Below are 25,307 nucleotides of genomic sequence, written 5' to 3'. Positions count from 1 at the left end.
GTCACTTTGTTGTCATCATCCTACCTCGGAACCATGAATACATCGAGCACCATTAACCGCGCGATGTCAAATGAGAATTACAGCTATCAAACTACGTTAACCATATATACATCATATAACAGAGTTTATCCTCTGTTTTTGTAACATAATTCTACTTAGCTGTAGTAAACTTTCCCATAATTGTATATCCGCTTTTTCCATTTATGTTACATTAAAGTTTGCCGCGTTTTGTTTTTGTCTATTTACCACGATCTTTCATACAGCTTCGCGTATTTCTGAATAATATCCAGCGAGTTCTAAATTTGTCGCGCTCTCTCAGCGTAACCACATTAAAAACAATAGTGACTCGGAATATCCGCGCACCTCGTAAAAGTTTGCATTGTAAAAATGAGATAAATGTCTTCACGAGCCGCATTGCGAGTTCCTAGGGTCGAGAGAGGGAAACTCCCGTTCAACTCGATACCGGAGCAAATCAATAGTTAGGCGTCGCGTCTCTCGATCGTCGTCGTGCCGCGTATTACGTATAGGAAATGGAATGCCTCGCCGAGCTAACGTCGGTAAATGAAATGCCAATCTCGGACACAGCGGTCGTCTACACCGCCCCCCGGGAAATCTCGTAATTTTTATTTTCCTGATGAAATTTCTGATTTTGAGCAGGAATTTATGATAAATGGCTTTTACAGGCTTTAGAGCTTGACACATAATTTATTCAAACATACCTCACGGAATACTCGTCACGGGTATCGATTAATAAAGTTGATCACGTTTCCAATTAGAGCAATATAGCATCAATATTCTTTTTCTTACGAAAGAAAAAGTGTGTTGACACTTTGTAGTCCATACTATTCATGGAAGTAAAATGCTGTGATAAATTTACAATAAAGAAGTTAATGTACGAGTAATATCGAAAAAAATACAAAATATTCCAATATTAGCGATTAACATTGTTAGCAATTAACATCTTTCTTCAACGCGTCAAATGTATCGATATTTCTTGCTCGACTCTCTTCGATGCGCGTAAGCATTGTGGATTGTTAATAATTAATATAAAAAAAAATAAAATACTGACACATGATGGATACCAAATTTATACACATTGTAATTGTAAAGATCGGAATGTCATGACCGTTTCCAGTTTCAACAGTTCCACGAGAGTATCGACTTTTCGAAAATTTCGAAGTTTCGAAGTTTGAGAGAAATTTTCCTTCATACAAGGAAAATCCGGGTAAAATCTCTGTGCGTAATCTCAAGTCTCTTTCCTCCCCTTCTCTCTTTCTATTTCTCCTCTTTACGAGAGAATCGATTACATCTTAAATTTCTTATGCCGGCGGACATCGCGGCAGCGCAAGCTGCTTATAGTACCATAAATGATCGACTCTTACTACTGCGAATGCATATGCCACATTTCTCCGAGCGCTGGAGTTCGCCGAGAAAGTGGCATTATCTCCTATAGTGCCCGCAACGCAAATATATCCGCGCGCAAACGCTTTTTTCTCTTGCGCAAATAATCGTAGCAATTCTGCATTTACAATTAATCGGTGACGAATAAACGTTGAACAAAATTGCCGATCTATCTCTGTGAAATTTATTGCCACGTTTTAAGGTCAGTTCCTTGCGATTTAATAAAGTAAAAACTCGAGGCATTGGTGCAAAAATATAAAGATAGTTTAAATTATGAGATGGTGAGTAAAAATTTCCAAAATAGCGTGAGATATAAATCGAGAATGATGTCGACAATATTGCTCGATTAGCGAACTCGTGAAATAATATTATGATCTTTCAAGCTTGCAATGGAAATATGTATAAAACGTTAATGAGTTTTCAATTACATTAATCAGATTCTTTTTCCAATAAGCGAGATTTAATATCTCTTGCAACTATTTTAATATTGGGATACTATACAGATATAATCTTGTTTATTTACTATTAAATACAAGATATTCTATGTAATATTGCAATCTTATAAATTCAATGACTTATTTATTCACTTTAATATTATTTGTACATATCTATATATTAGCGTTTGGTTTATTATAGATATACAAATCACAGGAATGCAGTAGGTACATAACACGCGACGTATTTTGTAAAAGTAAAAAAATTCCTTATCATTTATTATGCCATTTTTATTTTTATTAATTATGTGCAGAAATAAAATCAATCATAAATATTAAAATTAGTCAAATATTAATTCATTGATTTATTTGTTTCTATCTCTTTTTTTTTATAAGAAACAAACAAAAATAATTAATAAGAATTATTAATTAGTCCAAAAAGTATCTTAAATATCTCTTTCGGTATGATGCATTATCTAGAAATATCTCACAACGAATATAATTATATCGCGTCTTCTCTTTCCATTATTAAGCAAACTTTGAGGCTTCATGCTTAGGTAATTAGAGTGGTTTCCAAACGTAATTGCCTCTTAGGATCGATAGTGATCCCAGTAAGCGGCGTGAACTTTCGACACGGCCGCGCGAAGTTCACGTTACAGACACAGCGAGAAGCTAAGTATAACATTAACAAAACAGAAAGAACGAAATAGAATATGCATGCATGCATGTCTGCACTTGTGTGTTCGTGGACAGAAGCACGATTGTTACGTAAGCTCTTACAGCACATGTTCCATCGAACGTCGAACCTAAGGCGAGTAGACTATTTTAGAAAACGCGTGAGATGAATTATGACATGCAATGAAAGTTGAAGATAACCCAATAGATCTTTTATAGACCTTATACATATAGAAGCTTGAAATAATAAGAAAGATTGACGCAAGTTTATGTCAATGCAAAGATATCGAGGGCAATATTTTGTTAGAAAAAGGAATTGGTTTTTTTCTTTTTTTTTTTCTTTATTAATCAAATTACTTCTTCTTATCAAAGTCATTCAGATTAAATAAACATTTTTTTTTTCATTTGTTAGTATAAAAGCTATGTGGATAAAAGCGAATGTGCTTCATAATAATTGCTTGGATATAACATTAGTTAACTCTAACTTATAAGACGTTAACATTAACGGAAAAATTAATGAAAACAGATGGAAGAACTGAAGCGAAACCAAGCGGTAGTAATTAGTATAGGTCGTAAAAATATTAGAAGCAATTATCTTTCGCTAATGAGAAGGCCGCGACAATCGATCGATCTGTTACATTTAATCCGACTTACCATACTCTGAAACTGATCGCCTATCCAATTATTTCGCTCCAATTAAATTACTACAGCTATGTTAAATTGAGCCATTAATACAAGGAAGATAAGAGGATATTTTACTATTACGTAATTAAATTTGATCGAAAACCGTTTATTCACCCTGAAATAAAAAATAATGAAATCGAAAGCACTGTGTTACGTAAGACTTTCCGTTTACATCGTGCTACTTTATGGATATACAGAATCCGTAACAATAATAAACGCACGTACAAAGGAATAAAAAATAGAATCTCTCTCTTTCTTCCCTCTCTTTCTTTTTCTCTCTCTTTCCACGCTCCTTTTCCGCGTGGACATATCGTATCGAGCGCGGGCAAGGTTTCCACACATTGCACGTTGCACGTGCTCAAGATCGTAGACCTTCCTGACGTTCGACGAATTACGTAATGGTTACCGATAATAAAATGCAGCTTTACGTGCAACGTTGTGTGCATGTGCGCGCGCCGTGAGTGCATATATAACGTGTGTAACGCGCGCTGCGAATACGTATACGCGCACATCGGGAGGTGCATGGAACGGAGAGCTGCGAGTTCGGGTTATGAATAGCACGTGAGTGACCACGAGGTTCCCGTCACATGCTCGCGGACGAGTTTTCCGCGCTGTTGTCACGAGCGGCGACGTCGGCGACTCGTCCGCATGATTTTGAGTCGGCAACGGCATTTTCGGCACGATCTTGCACAACCGGCCGAATCTCCTCTCAAGCCTGAAGTATCGCGTTCTATCAGCACACAGGTTGTGTCCCCGTGTCTATCGTTCTCCATGTCCATCAAGAATCCGCGATTCTACATCGAACGCATTTTGAAAATAAAAAATATTTCTTTCCTTTTTTTCTTGCTAATTAATTCTTCCTGTTTATTTCATGTCTCTTAGAAAGGATGAGTTTTTATATCAACAACTGTAGTCATCATGGTAATTAAGCAGCAAATTATTTCCGAAGAAGAACTGAGTTATATAAAATAGAATAAAGTCGTAGAGACGGGAAATATATGAAGGCTGCCTCAAACATTATTCATAACTAATCAATTAGTGAATTAATAACAATGCTTGAATTTTAATTTTTATAATTGAAAACTTTGCTCGTCTTTCAAAACTTTTTAAAAAGTCAACTCTTAGCCGGTTATAAAGTCTCTTACAAAATTTACAGCGAGTCGGTCTGCGACATGCTGTATATTGACATGGGTATTCGTTGCTCGTTAAATATATAGCTAAAGATGCTGCAGCGTCTGGAAATGTTAATAATAGACCTTTGCCAGAACAGTCTTAGAAATCTGTCATAAAATTTACGATAAGTCTTGCGACGCACCGTCTCGACACCCGCGACAGCCAAGAGCGTTCATTACCGAACTCGCGAAATTGCTGAGGATACAGCGTCTAGGATTGTTAATAATAGACTTGCACTAAGAGAATAGCGCGTGTCACGTTCACGCGCGCGGTGTTCCGCAGAACACATTTGGACCTTACACGCTATTTATACGTATCGATACCGTCGTCCGCCTCATTTATGGTCTTCGTTCGTCACACCTATTTTGCTTCAGAATAGTTGTTTTACGGTCTTTTAAGCGTCAAACTTAGGGCGATATCGGCAATTTAACGCTCCTGGCACAAACGTTTGTTTTAGTCTGCACTCTTTTCCCGTAAATTTATGATCTTGTGCCTTGAAAGGTCAAAGAACTTTTGGACTATTTGCCAATTCTAGTATTGCTGATACAATTCTGTAGTTCCTGATATGCACAACGTTTCTAAAATTGTGGAAAGAAAGTTGGAGAGAGGAACGTTTTCTGCTACACAATTTGGAGAGAAACATTTTTCTTGCGAAAAAATATTTCAAGGAATAAATCACAGAGTCTTAGCCGCGTAGCACATAAGTGTTAAAAAAATTATCCAATTTTTTGCGATACCTCTTTCATCCATCAATCGATCTGACTCGAGCGGTTGAAATTTTCGACGAGCGATATTCTCATCCGGCTGGGAAAACTTTTCTCGTCCACAATTGATCACGTCAAGTTTCCGGCAACAGGGTAGTTAAGATCGATATCTTTACAACCGTTGCAGAAACTCTGCACGGAATTAATTATTAGCGCACGTTTTACGCGATACAATACAATTGGCAATAAATGGGGGTTCCGCCTCATACGATTATGGTTGTGGACTGCATACGATTCATTGAGTGTATTTGACACACACACACACACACACACACACATACATTTCTGAATTACTCGTCTGTTTTCGAGTACGAGCTAAGTTGGCATGCGTATTAATTCCGATAAGGTGTCGACCCAAGAGTTACATAATACTTTCATTGTCACGCATATTGATCGATAGTACGTAGTACAGTTGAAGTGATACGACATATTCGTTGGCTATCGTGTACCATGTCATACCAGTTTGTGAACTTGACACTTAATCTGGTATTCGCTTATCAGAAATATACGTGCTCTCTGTACGTATCATATAATGTATAATGTACATAGCTTGAAGGAGGAAAGTATCCCTTGACCGATCTTTGCGCGAAAAGGATTGAGCAGCAATTTGAAGATATTCTCGTTTTCGCGAAATATTTATTACCGAGATAGAAATAAGATAAGAGACAGAAATAGATAAATCGCTCGATGCTATTTATTTATTCCTCCATAATTAGAAACTTGTGCTTGAAGAAATTTAGTTCTTCTAAATTTCATGTCTCGTATTAAAATCATGTTTTATCGTTAATGCAACATACTAAGTTATTCACGTAATGCATCTTACGTAAGCATGACAGAAGGACAAGTGTATAGTTTCTAAGCTGATTTCTCAGTGTTAATATTTTCGTCAAGCACGTTCGTATAACATGACATTCGAGGAAGTTATATTATAACTACTTTTAGTTTTACAACGGTCATAAAAATCAGCTTGCCAGCAAGTGCAAGTAATCTTCTTATGTCATGTTACATCACTTCTAAGATTACCTTAAGATCCAAACGTTATCAATCTTAAAGTTCAATTAATCACCTGCACTTTTATACTAATTGCTTTTTTTAGATACAGTCTCGAATATCAATAGTACCGGGTATTAAACTCGTTGAAACAAGTTGTAATATTCTATACATACTGTCGTACTAAATAAGTAACATGCATCTTTTAAATGAAGAATTTAATTTTTGGCAATACATAAGTTATTTGTTCCAAATTGAAAAACGGTAGTTTGAAAAATCGATTAACATATCTTTCATATCTAGATGTTTCTCATAAGTTGCCCTTACTCTTCTCTATTCTATTAACCTCTTTATTATAAACGTTGGAATTTATTTAGTAGTGCTTGGTCTATTTTGGGTAGTTGATAAACAAAATTTCAATTAACGGAAAGAAAAATAGATTAATATATTTATAATAGATATCTAAGTAGCGGGGGAGGGGACCATTTTCTCATATTGATTTCTTTAAGAGGGTAATGGTTCTTTGCGCCAGAAACGTATCACATTTCTCTAACTAATCATATATCTCCTAAGAAAGAGAAGAAAAACCATACAAGAATCTGAAACTTTCAACGTGTTTAGTAAGTATTACCAGAGATTGTCACAACATATTTTTTGTGCCTTACCACATGTTCAAGAATTAAAGATCAAGTTACAAGGCCTTAAAAAACATTCTAGGCCTGTGTTATATCTTTGGTCTTAAAACTACGCTACGTCATTGAGTATCAGTGTCAATACATTATTATTTCATGTTGCTTTTTTATTTAATTAATAGCTCCGTATATCTACTTTATTTTATGCACATACATATTCATGTAATAATAAATGCTGTAACCGCGGTTTATTTATAGCAACTGGATTTTTTATAATCACGGCAACTCGGCGATTCAACATTTTTTACAAAAATGATTGTGTGCTAATACACAGAGAGAATTTTCTCTTAGAATTTACTCTAAAAATCATAATAGTCGTGGGACAACATGTATCACGAAGAATTTTATGCGAGCTATTCTGATTAATATCTATTATAATAAAAAATATTAATATCTATTACAATAAAATATAAAATATATTTGATTAATTTTACTAAAATATGTAGTAAAATTTCAATAATTTTTCAAAAATTATTAATCTGCTTGATAATTTTTATTACGTTGTTTATAAAATGTCTTTTGTATATTTCAAAAAAGTCCTCGTTATATACCGATAATATTTGATTGATTGCCAAGTCCGATAATATTTAATTGGTTGCCAAGTTGTCCCAAATTTGTAATGAATTTAGCGATAAAATATAACAAAAAATTCTCTCCGTGTATACTATTCTTTGCTTAAAAATCGCTTATTAATCGTGCAGTAATTAGCGACAATATTTAATTGAATATGTGTTTTATATTAGGAGAAAAATATCGCAAGAAACGTAATGACTCATTTTTAATAATAAGTCGCAAAGTCCAAGACAAAGCCTATACCGGTTCGAAGAACTTTGCTCGCGTCTCGCACCTCGAGATGCGATAACTGGTTAAATCATCAGATCATGCATATGTTATTCCCGTTGCAGTCGAAGGTGTAGCCGCTTTTCAGTAACCGATCCTGTTGGAAAGTAGATCGGTAAAAGATCAAATTGCGCGGAGGAAGAGAGAGAGAGAGAGAGAGAACATTGGGCCTATGTTTTTGACAATGTGCCTAGGCCGTTCTATAACAGTCCAACGTTCCAAATCATTATACTTCGACTATTCGTGAGACATCGTCTTAGACGTCAACCTGCCACGAGGACGGTGAGCAAAGTGCGCTCGCCGTTTCGTCATCCCCGAAGCCTCGACCTGCCTCGTTGAAACGACAGACGCCGGCTTTCGTCAAATCGTAAATCAACGCTCATTTTCTCTTACGCTGAATTCTCTTGTTCTATGTAGGTACTGCAATTACAAGAATCAATTCATTAAAGTAGATTTACAGGACATCTCACCAAATTATCCAGATCGTTAGAAGAAAATAAATTATCTTTTCGGAAGATCTATTATCTTTTCTTTTTTTTGCAGATCTTTAATCTCGCAAAAATATGTGATGAATACAAAAAATAATATCTATAAGAAGATAATTATTTTTACAATACCTACAATAACTAGATTTTCGATATTTTTTTGAATGAGGAGACCATCAGTTAATGAATGAATAGATTTATTATTAATTCGCGCAATTACATATAGAAAAATTGTTTGGCAAATCCGAAAATACAAATACTCTTAGGAACTCTCTCCCCTCTAATTTATCCCTAAATAATTTATCATGTTTTCCCGAGTATCTTTGCAGAAAAATGATTATAAAGTGAAAAAGTAGTTAAGTTTCTTTTACTTTATTTGGTTTTAAATTTATAACAACAAAGTAAAATGTATATGCATTTGTATGGCATTTTTCTTCCTCATACATATTTCTTTACTTATTAGACTGCTAATGTTTTCTAATATACTTGGTGCACTATATCGAAGACATAATATCCGAGCATGCTCGTGCAAGGGAAGTGGTTAAAGGGCTGAAGAGATCGAAATTGCTTCTAAAATAGCCGAGGAACAGGAAAGAACGGACTCGCGAACCTTCTTCGCTCATGGACGGGAAGCACATGATGGCACAAAATCGTTCGCGTTGCACAGTCGCAGACGACCGCGGAAAATCGAAGCGACGAGCATCGTGGCGCGGTGCATGCCGAGACGGTCGCGCCAGTGCAGTGCCGCCGGGACGATCTTAGAGAATTCCGCGACTCCTCGTCCTGACAGAAATAGTGCGCGACCGGTATGCATTATTCGTGCGTGTCCACGGACGGCGAGGGGAATCCCAAGTTCGATTGCCATCCGGCGACGACGACGCCGCGAAAACGAGCAACGTCCCCGAAGCCGGCGGATTTGCCGTCCGTTCGCGAAGACTCCGTTTCCGACTTCGACCGGGTCTCGCATTGACTGAAAATACGTGAAACGTGGTTCCCGAAAGCACGGCGGGCGTGGCGATCTTCTCCGCTTTGCCTTTGTCTTTGATAGAAAATTGTCCTTAATGAAAAATTCCACGAGCGAAAGTATCGTTCCGACGATTTATCTCAAAGTAGAGGATCATGCGCGGGGAGATTTCACGATCCTGAAATCGTAAAGCGAAGTTTTTCCCGAAGAAAAGAATTGTTTCTAGTACTCATCGCCATATGACTCGTAAGATTACGTAATTTCTCGCTGCCCGGCCGTCTATGATACTCTTCGCTCCGCTCTTCGAATACACATTAGAGTGAATAAATATTCTTTCATGTGGATAAGAAAGAAAAATTAAAAAATTATCACAGAAACAATGCATTTATACAAAATATTTTATCTCTACTGATGGATATAAATGTTTTAATATATCTAAATTTTCTAGATAAATTATGTAGAAAATTCCTTATTAATATGGAAAACAGTTGATTGCGAAAAGGTTGATACCTGTAATTTTCATCAATGAACAATTGAAAGTAAGCGACCTGTAATATAAATTAAAAAAAAAACACGTGAATAATTCCTCAGTCAATTTCAAGACTTTATTAATTTTTAATTTGGAATTCGATTACATAAAAATACGATATCAAAATTAGAAAACATTAAATGATGATACTTGAAATTTTGTTGCTAAATAAAGATCGACTCCGCGAACCGAATTTATTTATAACTCATTATAAATTGTTGTAGAATTTATAATTTCATTAAGAATCTTTCGCGTAAGAATATCTTTTGTAGGAAAATATTTCCTCTATACGTAATATATTTATTCACAATTACTGATACTTTGTTTCTACGTTTTTTTAGCCTTTAGGCTATAAAACTGCTAGCCGTAGAACGTCGATTCCTTTTTTTACAAATTTTTTTGTAACACATGAAACGCGAATATAAGGCGGCGAACTTCTTTAAATTACATTATAAGTGCAGCATTATATGACATATAAGGCACGTTCGTGCAGCAAAACAGATTTCAAGGAAAAATTATTTTCGACATCAAGGACGATTTTTCGTAATGTACGACGATCTGGTACGGCGCGAATGTACTAATATTGCGGGTCGGGTATGTTTGCAGGATGCAAATACAACGAACGCGATTCTACTTATCAGCTTATCCTGAGACGCCAGGTGTTCTGTAGATATTTTTGGTATCAATCGCGCGGATTCTGGGTAACGGACGACGGGTACTCGGATACTCGAGTACGGAGGATATGCACTCGATGTATACGCGGAGAGCACTAGTTCGCTTGCACACGATCAATGAAACGTATCATCTAGATATTAATACGCCCGCGCGATATCTAGACGTTTTAACGCACGGTTCGCTTGAAACGTAAGCCAGGACGGAATCTGGAACGAGAATGCGATATGTCGTATGTTATGTATGCACGTTGGGACGAGACTCGGCGTTACGTTTCAAAAATAATTCGCGTTGCAGACAAGTATGAGATTCGCTCGTTCTCTTTTTTTATTTTCCATTTTTCCCTGCGCGCATTAATTACATTCAAGTTTTAAAAAATGTTATTTTTCAGTTGATAGTATCACGAATATGACGTTTCCGCACTCGAAGAACCTAAAAAAAGTAACATATTAATAGGAAAAGATAGCGGAAAAGAGAGATGAGATAAAAGATAAAGATGTTTTAAATCCAATGATGTAATAATAATAATAATATTACTATTAATAATGATATAATAATAATTGGACGAAACCGACATGCTGCAAATGTGCCTGCCTTCTGACACACTAATTTCCTTTCAATATTGCTCTTCACCGGCAAAAATTAGCACTTCATTTAGTGATCTTACTATAATTGCTCTCAGTGAGCGTTCGCACTCCTGCTTGAACAAAAAAAAATTCGTTGCTATCTCAATCTTAGAAAGTTTTCTTAGAAAATCATCTGGCAGGTTTATAGCGAGTATTGTTATTTGTCTTCCGACTTTTATAATGCAGTAAACGTCAAAGCGAGAAACGTTTGAAATTTTATGTTTGTCGACAATGATTCTAATCCAGTTTACGAGCCGTATACTCCGCAATAAAATTATGCACAACTTATTAAACCACCATTGAATGAAGTATACTTGTTACCTCAATCTACCTTTTATTTGTCAGAAGTTGTAATATATGTTATAAAAATAAAGCTGAAACTTTTATGCAATTTCGAAATAATTCTTATTTATTAAAATAATCATTATTAGTTTTTCAACAAATTTTTTTGTTTTAAAAAAGCACTCTCTATCTCTTTTAAAAGATTCAAGTCAGTTTTAATTAAGCGGCAAACCGTCTGCCCGGATCTAATAAAATTGTCATCATTCTACCGAAATAAAATGTGTAACATCTGGCCTATCATCTGAATTATTTACATTGCCATTATATTATTCAACTATTTACTGTTTTATTTACTTTCATAAATTCTTCGGTCAATGTCTGTAGGAATTGTATCCATTATCTACCAACGTAGATTAATTTTAATCTCGGTTTAACTTAAAATCTTTTTCTAACAATAAGTCTTAGAACTAAATAAAAGATAAAAAGTAAGTTAAGCGAAATTAAAATAAATTTACATTGATGGAAATATGTCTTAGTCTACAATATCGATTCGGTTCAGTAAAGAATTAATCGAACGGTCAGCCGAAGGTGAAGGAGTCAAGCGTCGAGGCGATTCTTCACTCGTCTCTACGGAGACATCAGTCGCCGACAGTTCGGTAGCCTCCTTGGTAGCCCGTTTTCTATTCTAATTCCGATGCTATTCTGGTACCGGTGGAGGCAGCCAATGGGCAACGCGTCCTCCCGGCTACCATACGCGCAAATACATCCCTCGCGGACTCTTCGCTCCTCGTCTCGTTCGGCGCGTGCACCATCACCCCCTTCCCCGTACCGATCGCAGTCGTTCTCGGGGAATCGTGTGCGGTGCATTAATCCTGTATTCACATATTGCTCGTTACCGCCATCCCCTCGTCCTTCATCAGTGGCCGCGGTGAACGTCTCTGAACCGATCTCTCGGTCTACGTCGAGCGCCAAACAACGTTTGGATCGAATCGACCGGTCTCCTCGGAGAGCGGTTTTGTTCGCCGATCAGTCAGGACAATCCTGAAGGAAAGATAACATCAGGTGGAGGAAGGGTGCGATGCAGTGGCGTCGACAGAAGAAGGTCACCCGCGTGATCGGCTCCTCGAATCATGTGCTACTCTTAGCGAGGTACCAAGATGGTACGGAAACACCACCTTAATAGCTACACGTGGAGAACACAGCTTGTTGTATAATATATTAAGCCAATATGTAGAGAGAGTCTATATATATATATATATATATATATATATAAAGAACGTTGAGATTTTTAAGCAGAGAATTATAGCGGCAGGTGAAAGAAAATGGTGCAAAGTTTTTCTTATCGTATGTGATTTAAATAATTTATTCGCTTGTCGGCCATCAGTTGAATAATTTAAACACTCTTTAAGATAGTCTCGAAACCATAAAATGCGAACTAATTCCGCTGCAATTTTGAATTGCAATTTTTCTAGGTTTTCTGTCCGGTTTTATTAATATTGTATATGTTAAAATATTGTATTTGCATAAAATTCTAAATGAGACGGACGTAAAACATATTAACTCGTGCACGAATTAATATGTTTTACACGAACAGTAATAACACGTTTTGCGTATGAATTAATAGCTCCGTTTTTCTGAATGAAGCTCTCTTATAGTTGTGTGCACAGCGATCAATTCCATAAACACTTCCTGCGTGATACGATCAATTTTATGCGAATTACATTTGGAAGGATATGGTTCCTGCGTTAAACACAACGTGCGAAGTGGTCATTCCAGATGTCACGGAAATGTCTAACATTTTCTCTCGTTATTAAACGCGACTGACAGTCTGGCAATTACGTGTTCATTAATTGCTCACTTTTTGCTCAATTAAATTTACGTACGTATGCAGGCGGCGCATCGATTTCCTAGAAATCGAATCCACTTGATATTTGTAATGTTATATAGCCTATATCTTGATATAAAAATTCGAATGTACATATATGACTAAACGCGATGCCAATTGTAAAAAAAAGTCTAAAGAAACGTCTACAAAATGTTATTTAGGTATTTTTAAAATATCCTTTTGAGTATTTTAAAATTCGAATTATTAAAAATCTCGGATATTCTGCGTACACTAATTCATTATCGCGAAATTTGTATTTCATACAATTTCATTTGTTATATTTCACTCGAGTTTAATTAAAGACTACAACACGCAATTAGTAAGTCTCAGCACTAATCACGTTGTTCTCGATTCGACAGCTCCACCCGGTGAAGAGGATGAGGAGGAGGGTTTGCGAAAGGACTATGTGAAGAGCCAGGAGAAGGAGACGAACGCGCACACACACTTCGAACGGAATGGACAACAGAGCGGTTACAAGCCACGTCGGGCTGGCACCAGCACCAGCGGCGGAAGTACGAGCGGCTACGCCAGCAGCGGCTCGAGATCGCACAGGGACGAGAGCGCGGGCTCGCCGTCGCAGCCCAAGATCATTTTCAACGAGGAAGAGTACACGAGGATCACGACGCCGCGGCAGGATGTTCTCTTCAAGAAGGGCTACCTGTCGCGCAAGAAGCCCTGGACTGGAAACGCGAGCACTAGCGCTACGCCGTCGACCACGGAGAGTCAATCGGCGTCACATTCCACCGCAGGTGGTGATTGTAGCATAAACGTACTGCTAAACGCTATATGCGCCAACAGCGAGCAAAAAGCGCATGCTAAAACTCCAGCAAATTTGTTTTTTTTTTCCACCAATTAGCGAGTCAAGTTAAAATATATTCTAATAAGATATTTCTAATAAATAATATTCCAATTTTATAAGTTGCCATTATCGTATGTTGTACGTTTAATTCTGATATCTTGAAATTTTATCGTTGAAACATGAATTCTAATGTCTGAGCGTCTACTCGCATTTTACTCTATATCTATTCAAGAAAAGCTTGCATCTTTCGTCTTTTCTACAACGGCACTGCTTAGGAGAAAGTTTTTATCATCCTTTCGCTAATATGTTTAGTCTGCCGATAAACGAATATTAGAGAGACGTTTAAACGATAATATCCTTGCAGACGGTAGTGAAACTACAGAGGACCAGCAACTATTGGATAGGGACAGCGGAACGGCAGAATATCCGCCCGTGGTAGAGCCAGGAGCGCAACTAGGATATGGAACGTTTTACGATCATGCGAGCGGCTACTATTACGAATATCCTGTGATGTTGGTCGGACCTGCACCAGTACCTGCTCAAGTTGGACCAAGCGTTCTAGCAACTGTACCCTGCGGCCCGGTTCCTCTAAGACCGATTGAATGGATTAATCCTGCCTTCGTGCCTAAACTTGCCAATCAACCATATTGTTTAATGGACTATCAGGTAATAGCCCGAAATCTCACTTGTATATCTCCATTAAATGCTCGATTGAAATAAATCCGCATAAATTTCAGAGAAATGCAAATATTATCTATAATTGGGTAATCTATTAAGAGTATTTTAGATTGTTTGGTTGTTACTGTAAAATAATATTGAGATTCTGAGATGCGTAGGAAAAACTAAACTTGTTTTGTATTAATTCCAAACAATTATAATAATAATATATCTAATTAATTATTATTTAATTATTTACTTATAGACTAATCAAAGTACAGAACCGGTCACGATAGTGGAGGAGCAGAACGGCACGATAGTGACAGCGGAAGCTTCCAACAACGTGTGGAATGAAAGCGGCACTGGTAGCGCTAGCTGCAGCGGCAGCGTAGCCGAAGAGATCGAAGAGCAACCCGAAGAGGCGAATAACGCGACCATGGAACAGCACGTCGTGAAGGAGCAGCTCGCGGAGGAACAACCACTGGAGCAGCTGCATCTCGACGGACAACAACATTTGGAGAACGGCATGACAACGGTCGATCCCTACCTGGATCCGCTATTGATGCAAGAACCAGTGCACATGTCACATATGATGCCGGCCGTGCCGCAGCCGTACATGTATCCTGGTCACTACATGTTCGGGCCTCCTTTGGTCAACGTTAATGGTTAGTTACGAAATAGATAGATTTATAGGATCGAAGCGGTCCCCCTGAGTAATGTGCGCGTGCTATGATATACGGATTGGCAAAATCTGTACTTGCTCTTTGCTACTTGCATGAGCAGACCTACATTTGCCCTCGTAGCCTTCGTTCTGTTCACAGTCGGATGGACGGAACAACGGACAAGTGTGTTGTTGCCCACGTTTGCGTTTAAGAGAAATAGGCGCATTTCGGGGAAGGAATGCTAGCGCGATCGAAATTCGCAATTTACGCATTAAAAAGAAAAATTTTACTAGAATCTATAATGTTTGTCAATTATTGGAAGTTAATTCAGATTATACTGTTTAATGTGGATAATAAAAATAGTAAAAATTGAAATAAAGTATGATTAGAGTTCGTTAGATTTTATTACAGTCAAGCTTATTTATAATTGTCCGAACATTTTGTTACTTGTTAGCAAGTTTAAAATTTACTTTTCAAAAAGTTTTTAACTCTTTATTGCATATATTCAAACGCTATTAAATATCTCGATAATTTTCTAGAGGAAATATCAACTCGATTAAAGATTTGATTTAAAGGAAGAATAGTAATGCGAGACACTCATTTTGTACGCAATCAATTGTTGCGTAACTATAAGCTAGACTAATAACGAGAATGGAATGAAAAAATTGTAGGAAAAAGTAACGATCAATTATGGAGTAGCGCAATTATTGAACTATTTATATATGTGCGGATTGAACGCTCCTTCCTCGTACTGCGCTACACTGGCCGTAGTACGCTTGATTGTACCTATTTCTAATGTTAAACGAGAACAGTGTCGATCGGAAGCGCGGCCAAAGGAAAGGGATATGCCCCGATTCATGACTTCTGTCCCGTCCATCGGCATCATTGCTGTTTTATTACCACCGTGCCTCTACCACATTCAAGGTAAAAGGTAATAATTCGCAAAAAAGGTACCACGCTTTAGACACGATCGTGGAAACGGGAGCCTCGAGTCCCCGCAGCCTCGTGAAATGAGGCTGATCGTATCGATGAGATTGCTCGGCGCTTTTTCATGTCGAGAGTTAGCCCGGTGCAGTTCATTCTTCACGATCGTTCCTAAAGTTCCAACTCTGTACACGCTCGATTTGTCTGTTTGTCGCTCGCGACTAACGACATATGTCACTCGCATAAGTGTCATTCGATGTACTTTTCACAGCTGCGACACGCCGTATTGTCTCATTGTTCTCACATTGCACCAGTAACGAAGCATATCTCATGCGAGAGTCCATTGACTCGCGGCCACCGCACGAGAAGATACGTCGTCCCGTGGTCACACCGGCACAATTTAACGTCGGAAATATGTCTTGGCTGCGCGAGAGACATGAGATGAGAGTTTGGCAACGGCAACGCGTTGCTACATCTTAAATAGAACTCGTCAAAAATAACACTTGCGTGTCGTTCGCTTCGATATACGAGAAGTCGGAAGGCACAGAGAAGCAGCGAGAAGCCAAGTTCACTTTTCGCGACAACTCCGGCACGTTCTAGCCGCTCATTTAAGCTCCTGATCATAATCGCTCATCGGGTCTCCAATTATCGCACTGAAATATTATTTGTTGACAGTTTTCCCCGTGTCCCTCGACAGATTGATAACGCGCGACCGTTTCTTTTGTTTCCAAGGTGTTACCATCCAGGGCGGGCCATTGGTGAGAACTATGGACGTAACAGCTATGACAATGGCGTGCGCCAAGCGAAGAAAGAAGAAAAAGAAAAGAAAACAGAGAAGACCTACTTTGGTAAGTCGGCAAAACTCACCTAACGCAAAGTAAAATAAATGCTGTTAAAGCACTTAAATTGCTTTTGTGGAAGAAATGATTAACATATAACAGCAATAATATATATTACCGATGGTATGAATATGAATACCAGAAATATCTCGTAACTATTTTTTATTGCGAGATATTTTTCACTGAAATATCGCTTGGTAAAACTTGGCATTTTTTAAATTAAATTTTTTTTCTGATTAAACAGGGTAACACCGAAGATGAGGAAGAAGGAGAATACAGTTCCGAATGTGATAATGATGTATCGTCTTCCCGATTACCTTGGTCAGAATGTCCGACCTCGACCGCGACTGCAACGACGACGGCGGCGAATCGACCGCTCAATCCCGAGTGCCAGGAATTTCAGTTGCGGCCGGACCTGCAATCGCGAATCCCCTTTGGTCCTGTTTCGACATCCATCGTCACCACCGTGGCCGAAGAAGTCACGTCGTCGTCTGTCACTGACGCACGGGATGTATCATCCTACGTCGAAACGGAATCCGCCAGTCGCGAGACCGAGACGTGTGATTCGTCAACTGCTCAAAGTCTAACGAACCAGGAAGAAATGGCAATCTGCAACTCGGAGCAAATCGTGAGGAAGACGTCTTTAGAGAACATTCAATTAGTCGCAGTTGGACATACGCCAAGAAGCAGAAATACAGAAATTAACGGTCAAGCGAATCATCTAGTCGTGAATGTGGAAGCGATAATGACGAACGAGACTACAGAGATAAGGAGCAGTGCTCCGACTGATGTAGCGCCCTCCAGAACTGATACTATGGAGAATGATGGCGATTCGACTAGTGCCAATGTGAAACATGAGCTATTCGAAAATAATAGCAGCGACGTTAATACAGATATATTGAGTAATCGCGTTAGACATCATCAAGAAAGTTTAACGAACGGCGATACGAATTACGAACATCTTGCTGACTTGACAGAGAGGGCATCGAAGTCGAGATCGGTAAGTCCTCAAAACAATGGCTCCAATTTAACAACGATAAATATCAACGAAAAAGACGAAATTCAACGATTGCGACACTGCAACAATTCGTCCGTTACACGAGCAACATCACTTGGATTGCCCAGGAAATATAAGAAAGGTCTGAAATTCGTGAGAGAGAGTACGCCCGGACCGGACTTAGATGACTCCGCGCACCTGGATGTAGAGAATAAGATGCTCATACAACAGTTCGAAGCCGTTGAACTGTCGGACGCAGACTGCAAATGCAGTATTGTGAACGATAAGCTGGGCGAGACGGAACAGAAAGTGGCGAACAAGGAAGACGCATCGGAGATATGTAACGAGGACACGATTAAAGCGACAAGCCGAGTCACAGTCGAAGGTTCGAACGAGGATTCCGGGTTTGAGAGCCAGACTCGGGTGTCGGAGAAGTATCCCGTTACGGCTGCGGTAAAGGAGTGGCTGCGTCGAGCGAACTCGCCTGATCTGTTCGTAACATCAGGGTCAACCTCGGAGAGCGAGACAGACGAGGACGATGACGAAGAAATGGATGTAAAGCCGCCAAAAAACTTGCAAGGCAACCCCATGCCTGCACTATCTGCTAATAGCGGCGTCGACAACGTTACGTTGTCGCGCACGGCTAGCTGCGGCGAATTCGCAAAGACCAACAACAACAACATCAACGCCAGGAATGATGAGATGGAAACTGATTCGGCATCGATCGGCAGAAGAAAGAGGGACGCGAAAGTCGTGAAAAGAAAAACAAAGGCAAAGAGAAACGACAAACGGAACAAGAACGTTGATGAGAAGACGCAGAGCCAGTTGGTTTCCTCGTTGGTTTCGTTGGACTTTGTCACTGGCGTGAGATCAAGAGACAAGCCGAAGAATAATGTTGGTGACGTTTGCGAATTTACTCAGGAGGATAGCGTTGCGGGTATGAGGGTTGCTTTAAGTTCTCGGATAAACTCGAAGAGAGTTAACGTAAAACGAATGAAGACATTGAGAAAAATCAGTAAAAATCCTGTTGAGAATATCGACATCAAGATGAGACGTATAGATAATTTAAACGTCGAGGAGGGCAAAGAGACAAGCGAGGGCAGTATGGTGAGCGTACGGACGTTCGAGAAGGGGGAAATTATCGTCTCGGAAGACGGTAGGTTGTTACCGACCTCCTCGTACGAACCTGTTCCGTTTAACGATCATGATAATCCCGTCGCGAAGAACGCTGCTTATATCGACGTGATTAACAAAAACGTGGAGATGCGCGAGAAGACCAGCAGCGAGAACGACGAGAACGATAGCGTAATGATAGCGTCTTCGGTCAGCATAGAGGAGCCCGACGTGTTGGAGTGTTGGGAAGCGGAAACTGTGGAACCTGTGATAACCCCGAGGAGGATGCTGCAAACCCCGGGGGTTTTATGCGAGGGCGAGGCGGCGGAGGACGATAACATCGAGATCGAACGAGCTAACGTGGAACATGTGCAGAGGTATTACAGATTGGCGCGGGATACCGTCAATACGGAGGAGGAGTCGAGCGAGTTCAGCACGTCGGTAATCTCGTCAAAGTCGAGAACAGTGCCAAATGATCCGGAGGACAAAACAATCGGGTATTTCCGCGGCGAGGAGATCCCGATCTTTATACCGGACAAAAATCAGGACATTACCATAGGGAACGAGAAGATACCCATCGACGAGGCGTTCGAGGCGTACGAGAGCTGTTACACCGGGAAATCGCCGTTCTTATCGTTCGATACGAAGATGTTCCGGCAACGGCCGTTGTACGGTCAGAACGGCGAGGGTCCGATACCGAGCAGAGCGGTGTGCTGCAACATACAATAATATCGTTCGTTACGACGATAGCCCACGCTTTAGTTGATTTGTGTCCAGGGATAGATCGAGAGTACCTTAGTTTGCATAATCGCGATTATAGGTTGATTGATAGACGTGATTCGCGAAGTCATGTATCCCATATCATAACGCCCGCAACATACCTCAGAGGGATGTGTAAATAGAAGTCATTCGAGGCATTAGCAGAACGCAAAACGATAATAAATACCGATAGTACACATTAACGATAACGATAATAAAGAGAAAGAAAAGAATGAATCGAATAGCGACATATAAGACAGTGCTGGGTGAAGATGATAACGGGGGAAGCGACGGGGGAGAAAAAAAAACGCGAAACCTAATGTCACACAGCATCAATATGTAGACACCATTGTTCCTGCAAAGTTCTAGTTTCCTTAAGCATGAATACATATAAATCATTTCCAAGATGATCAGGCGTAGCTTTATGGACGTTTGTTCACATCAAAGTAACATTAAAGAATAAGTACGAATATATATCGTTACATTGTTGAAAAAAAATGCGCGTTGCATCAATTGTGTGCCTTATTCTGTGGCGGCCGTTTTTGTAACTATTTCAAAGCACTCTCCTTGATAATAGTCAATAGCGAGATATCAAGGTGCGATTAAGACTTGTTAAAATTGATGAGAGAAAGAGAGAATGAGAGAGAGAGAGAAAGAGAGAGAGAGAGAGAAGCGCGTGGGAGACCTTGTCCGCTTGATGATGATGATCCTTATCAGTGCATGCGCATATTCGTTTAGATTCCTTTTCACGAAATTATTGACCTCCATTCATCGGACGCGTCCGATCCGATTGTATGCCGATTATTCATAAAGACATTAAAGCGTTGCATCGTACACACACGAGTCATGTTATTGTACAATTATATTTTAGTTGAAGTTAACATGTATGGAATAAGTGTACTTGAATTTTGTTGTGTTTTTGCTTATAAAATATGAATAAAACGTTTCAATTTTTAAAGTCAACAGTGCCCCTAATATTTATATTCAAATGTGAGAGGAAGGAAGAAGAAAAAAATCAAGGCAAGAAAGGAGACGCCATTATTTTACTTTGTCCATCTTTTGCGATTATACATTTATCATTTTTCATTTCTTTTTAATGATTTCTTAAACAATTTCCGTATGAAATTGTTTGTATTTCATATGAAGACTTGAATTATAATTAAAAAGGTTTGACCATACAGATAATTTTAATTAATTAATTATTTTTACCATGTTAATCGACATAAATAAATTGAAATCGTTTTCGTATTTTGTATGAAGAATTTTGAAGTATTATTGAAAAGTTTTTTGCGAATCGAATTTTTGTGAGCTACATTTGCTTTGTGTAAAAAATAAGAAAAGAAAACAATATTGAAATACATATATAAATCTTTACTCCTGACTTTTATCGCGAGCTTTATACATATATATATATTAATCTCGTAATTTTTTAGAAACGAGTAAAAAGATGATAACACGACTGCAACTTCGATTTACTGCAGGATTTTTAATTTGAGTATATATTATAGTTTCGGAGTATAATCGTCCATTTCTATTAGCGCAGCTAACTTTAATCTCGGTTTAATTTACTTTTTATCTTTTCTTCTGGCTATAATCGTCAAGACAATATACGACCTTGATTAACCATGGTTAAAAAAGCGTCTTGACGAAAATACACGTTTGATATATTTTGAAATACAATAAAATTTATTAACTTGCTTTAAATAATTGCAGTAAAACAAAAAATGAAAAATAGACGAACCCATCATGGGTCGCATCTGACGACGTTAATTATCAGTAGAGGGTTAAATCGAAGCTTACGCAAAAAGGGAGAACGAGAATAAAAGAAAAAAGAAAAAAAATGACGCTGATTCACACGATTCGACGTTCTGTCATGCCGTTCGATGGCGAAAGATGGAAGAGGCGCGACAGATTTATCGTCTGACAAGACAGATTCAGCTATCGATCGTGATACGGGTCGCGCCTATATATACATATAAAACATATATGGGCGCGACAGCGCGCGCAACTTTGCTCTAGGGCTCCACTCGGACGCTCCAGTATGATGCACAAGCAGAAACGATGTTGGACGGAACGCGGCGGGTCGTGCCTTTAATCCTCATCGTCTCGATCCTCCACCGTGCGTGCGGCGACAACGCGATCAGGGCGAGCGAGAAGCGTCACGGCGGCGCGAACGATTATCAGATGTGCCTCGAGAGCTTCGACATCCACAAGGACAAGATCATCCGGACCCAGGACTCCCGCGACATGGGCGCCAAGTACTTGAACGTGTTGGACGTCGACTCCAGACTGGATTGCCTGAAATATTGCTGCGAGACTGAACGCTGCGACGTGTTCATCTTCGAGGAGAAGGTAATAACATGCCTAATCGACAGGATTATTCTGAATAACCTTATAAAAAATTAAACAGGAAGGAGGGGGTGACCTACTGAGTATCTTAATATAGGCAACTTAAGGTCTGCGAAGCCAGCTTAAAGGGATATGGGCTTAAACATGTAAGAGCCTGGAGAGTAGGCAACTCATCATACACGTCCGCTGACTGGTTGTCAATCGTATCTCCGTCGTCCAGAGGAGACCATGTTGATATAACAAGCTCCATTTGACAAGAGACGCTGTCAATGTTTGAAGTGCACAGCATACAGATGGAGGACTACACCTTTGCAGAGCTAGCAGACATGCATCTTGTTTTTGGAGAAGTTTGTAGCGATTTTCTTGCTGTTGAAGAGCTTTACAGGGAACGATCTTCCAACAGGCATCATCCGTCAAGACATGAATGTTGACTCCACTCTCACATGGTTGTGCAAGTGGATATCTCCTTAAAGTGGCTTCGCAGACCGTAAACTGCTTATATCAAAATAGTCAGTAGGACTTTCTCCTTCCTGTTTAATTTTTGTAAGATTATTCAGAATCATCTTATATAAATGATACAAGATAAAGTGTTACCATGTTACAGGATCAATGTTTCATCTCGATTGTTTCGTCTCTTACAGAAACCGAGCAGCTGTTATCTTTTCCAGTGTGGCCCGCTGCACGATTTCAAGTGCAAGTTTACGAGGCACGCCAATTATACCAGTGCGGTGCGCACCAGTTATCCTATACAGAATGTACAAGTGGAAGAGGAAGTGAGGATATCTCAGCAGGAGCACGAGTTAAAATCTCTCAGGTACTTATCTATGATTCCTTATTTCCTTTATCGATTTCGCGACTAATTAAATGTTCTCGTGCCTCAGAAAAAGTAACGAGATCACGTCGGATTACGGATTCACGGAAACTCCTGTCAAATCTGTAGTCACGCAAATAGCAAAAGTGATACTAACTACGTCAGCGCCAGTAAAACCAGGTATGATGTTATTCTAAACGTTAGGAGTGTCTGAGTGTTATAAATAATTGAAGAATTTACAGATCGATATTAACATAAATCTTTTGTCGTTAATAATAGCTTGCTCCAGAAATCAGTACGAGTGTCGTACATCCGGAGATTGCATAGCCATTTATAACGTTTGCGACGGTATCCCGCAATGTGCGGACGGCTCTGACGAAGCAGCAGATCTCGTATGTCCCACGGAGAAACCGACGGTTCCTCCAATAATACAGGCGCCACGTCCGCCCGCCGATATCCTCCGGTATCAGCAAGTGATCGATCAGCGTAAGCCTCTTCCCCCGTTCTATCCCAGGCCGGAGATCAATCCTAAAGCTTGGGATATATCGAATCTGGCCCATCAAATATCACAGCCGCAAAATATGATATATCCCGACCAACCGGTAGAGGTGCCGCAAATGCATACGAATTACGGATCATCGGGATACCACCCGCCTGAATGGAATTATCCGCCTCTATATGAGCCAAATAAGGATCCCTATGTCCCTGCTAATACTATTCGTGAACAACATATGAATCCTTATGAACGTATGTAAAATATAATTCTTTTGCCATACATAATCGTCATTGGATTGCTTCATATGGAATGTGAATATGTTTCCAGAGCAACCACATATATTTAATCACAAAGGTTCGAGCGTCATAGGAAACAATGAAGCGGATAGGTAATTCAAAATATTGTCCTTGTAATTATTACATTAAACTAACGAATAATTAGACTCTAATTTGTGTTTTGTAATATTATGTTAGGGGACCGTACATGGATTCCAAACACCCATATTCTCCACATTTTCCATCGTCAAACAAAGCAGTTTGGCAAGAAAATCCCGTGCAATTTTCACCATCTGTTGCACCGAACTCTCAACATAAGCAGGCCAATGATGTGGGAAATCTTGCAATAATTACGACGACGCCCGCTTGTGATGTAAGTACGTCTTGTGATGTAAGTACGTCTTTCGGCAATTGGAGTTATTACAGAATCTTGAAAAATTTGGTAAATAATAATTTCGTTAATAGACTTCGGAGGAACATAAAAATGAATTAACAAATGAGAATAAGGAACCTGTACAGAAGGAAGAAAAAGTCAATAAATATGTGACAACACATGTAAAGACAAGCAAACAAATCACTGAAAAACCAACTTTATCAGCAAGTGAGATTGTTGTTAAACATAATCATGTAAAAGAAGTGAAAGGTAAATGTAGTTATAAACTTACTATAATATTAAAGAAGGAAAAAATGTCTACTATTCTATTTTCTTATAACACGGTTTCTTTCAGATCATAAAACTGTGATTGTAATCGAAGAGCGCGCAAAGGCACATGAGAGAACTGACGTTATTGCGGAACATCTTCAAATAATCGAAAATGACGTTTTAAAGCCCAAAGGTGCCGTAGTGTCGTTATCATTGGGACTTATCGCGACCGCGATCACGGCTGCTTTAATTGTTTGCCGATTGCGAGTAGTAAAACGGCGTGGACGATGCGGGCATGGACCTTTTGCGCACGATGCCGATTATTTAGTTAACGGAATGTATTTATAAGTAAATACGAATTGCTTATATAAATTTAGCCGCAATCTAGTCATTTTAATGTATTTATCATATTTTCGTATCAGGTTATATTTCCATGATTACGATCTCTTTAAACGAATTTTGTGTCATTCTCTAAAGCTGAAACTTTGTTAGCTATGCTTATTCGCTTTACATAAAATTGCAAGTGTTTTTGTGATTATTGATAGCATTTTGATATAAAAATGCAAAAAGCAAGAAATTTATGAATTAATGTTATATTATTACTGATTTTTCTCTATACACATTATATTTATTCTTATTATTTTAAATATCTTTTGCGATAAAACCTTGCAAAAGTGTTTTGAATTGTAATATAGTTAATTATGAACAAAATTTCAATTGATACATATGATAGAGTTAGATAAAGGTATGTATATACATTATTATTACATGAAAAATCTTTTATGCCTTATCTTACTCAGAAATATTAACTAGAAAATGAAACATTTATCTTAATATAAATATTATTTTATAAATTTATGCAATTTCAATAAAAAAATTTAAAAACA

The 25,307-nt window shown here is 38.7% G+C and overlaps 2 protein-coding genes across 5 annotated transcripts in view; both read left to right on the top strand.

The window, feature by feature from the left end:
- Positions 1-20,809, top strand: part of LOC112464225 — a 26,495-nt gene extending 5,686 nt beyond the window's left edge. Inside the window, exons 1-7 of one of the 3 annotated variants that reach the window (XM_025031101.1) lie at positions 8,882-9,348; positions 12,132-12,371; positions 13,456-13,845; positions 14,260-14,561; positions 14,818-15,217; positions 16,871-16,986; positions 17,222-20,809. In XM_025031101.1, the coding sequence (XP_024886869.1) occupies positions 12,290-12,371; positions 13,456-13,845; positions 14,260-14,561; positions 14,818-15,217; positions 16,871-16,986; positions 17,222-19,816 (3,885 nt within the window). In that variant the 5' untranslated portion in view covers positions 8,882-9,348; positions 12,132-12,289 and the 3' untranslated portion in view covers positions 19,817-20,809. Of the gene's footprint in view, positions 1-8,881; positions 9,349-11,721; positions 12,372-13,455; positions 13,846-14,259; positions 14,562-14,817; positions 15,218-16,870; positions 16,987-17,221 lie in introns of those variants that run through there. The other 2 variants (XM_025031093.1, XM_025031109.1) reach the window with 2 other exon arrangements.
- Positions 20,810-21,864: 1,055 nt separating this feature from the next.
- LOC112464143 lies at positions 21,865-25,284 on the top strand. 2 transcript variants are annotated; one of them, XM_025030986.1, is made up of 8 exons: positions 21,865-22,198; positions 22,837-23,009; positions 23,077-23,186; positions 23,286-23,753; positions 23,830-23,890; positions 23,976-24,150; positions 24,243-24,420; positions 24,506-25,284. In XM_025030986.1, the coding sequence occupies exons 1-8, from the start codon at positions 21,908-21,910 to the stop codon at positions 24,766-24,768; spliced, it is 1,719 nt and encodes a 572-aa protein (XP_024886754.1). In that variant the 5' UTR covers positions 21,865-21,907; the 3' UTR covers positions 24,769-25,284. The 2 variants fall into 2 exon arrangements, with proteins under 2 accessions (XP_024886754.1, XP_024886745.1); XM_025030977.1 differs by having other exon boundaries at positions 23,976-24,168.
- The last annotated feature ends 23 nt before the right edge of the window (positions 25,285-25,307 follow it).

Source organism: Temnothorax curvispinosus, unplaced genomic scaffold (genome assembly GCF_003070985.1).
Source record: "Temnothorax curvispinosus isolate PA1 unplaced genomic scaffold, ASM307098v1 QBEX01001491.1, whole genome shotgun sequence".
Classification (NCBI taxonomy): Eukaryota; Metazoa; Arthropoda; class Insecta; order Hymenoptera; family Formicidae; genus Temnothorax; species Temnothorax curvispinosus.
Note: the sequence above shows the minus strand (reverse complement) of the source record. Positions and strands in the feature narration are given on the sequence as shown.

Excerpts from the sequence above, each read along its gene's own strand:
- LOC112464143 (XM_025030977.1), top strand. The coding sequence starts at position 21,908 with ATGTTGGACGGAACGCGGCGGGTCGTGCCTTTAATCCTCATCGTCTCG. Across the intron at positions 23,187-23,285 it reads GTCAGCGCCAGTAAAACCAG|CTTGCTCCAGAAATCAGTAC; the intron begins GTATGATGTTAT and ends CGTTAATAATAG. Across the intron at positions 24,421-24,505 it reads TCATGTAAAAGAAGTGAAAG|ATCATAAAACTGTGATTGTA; the intron begins GTAAATGTAGTT and ends GGTTTCTTTCAG.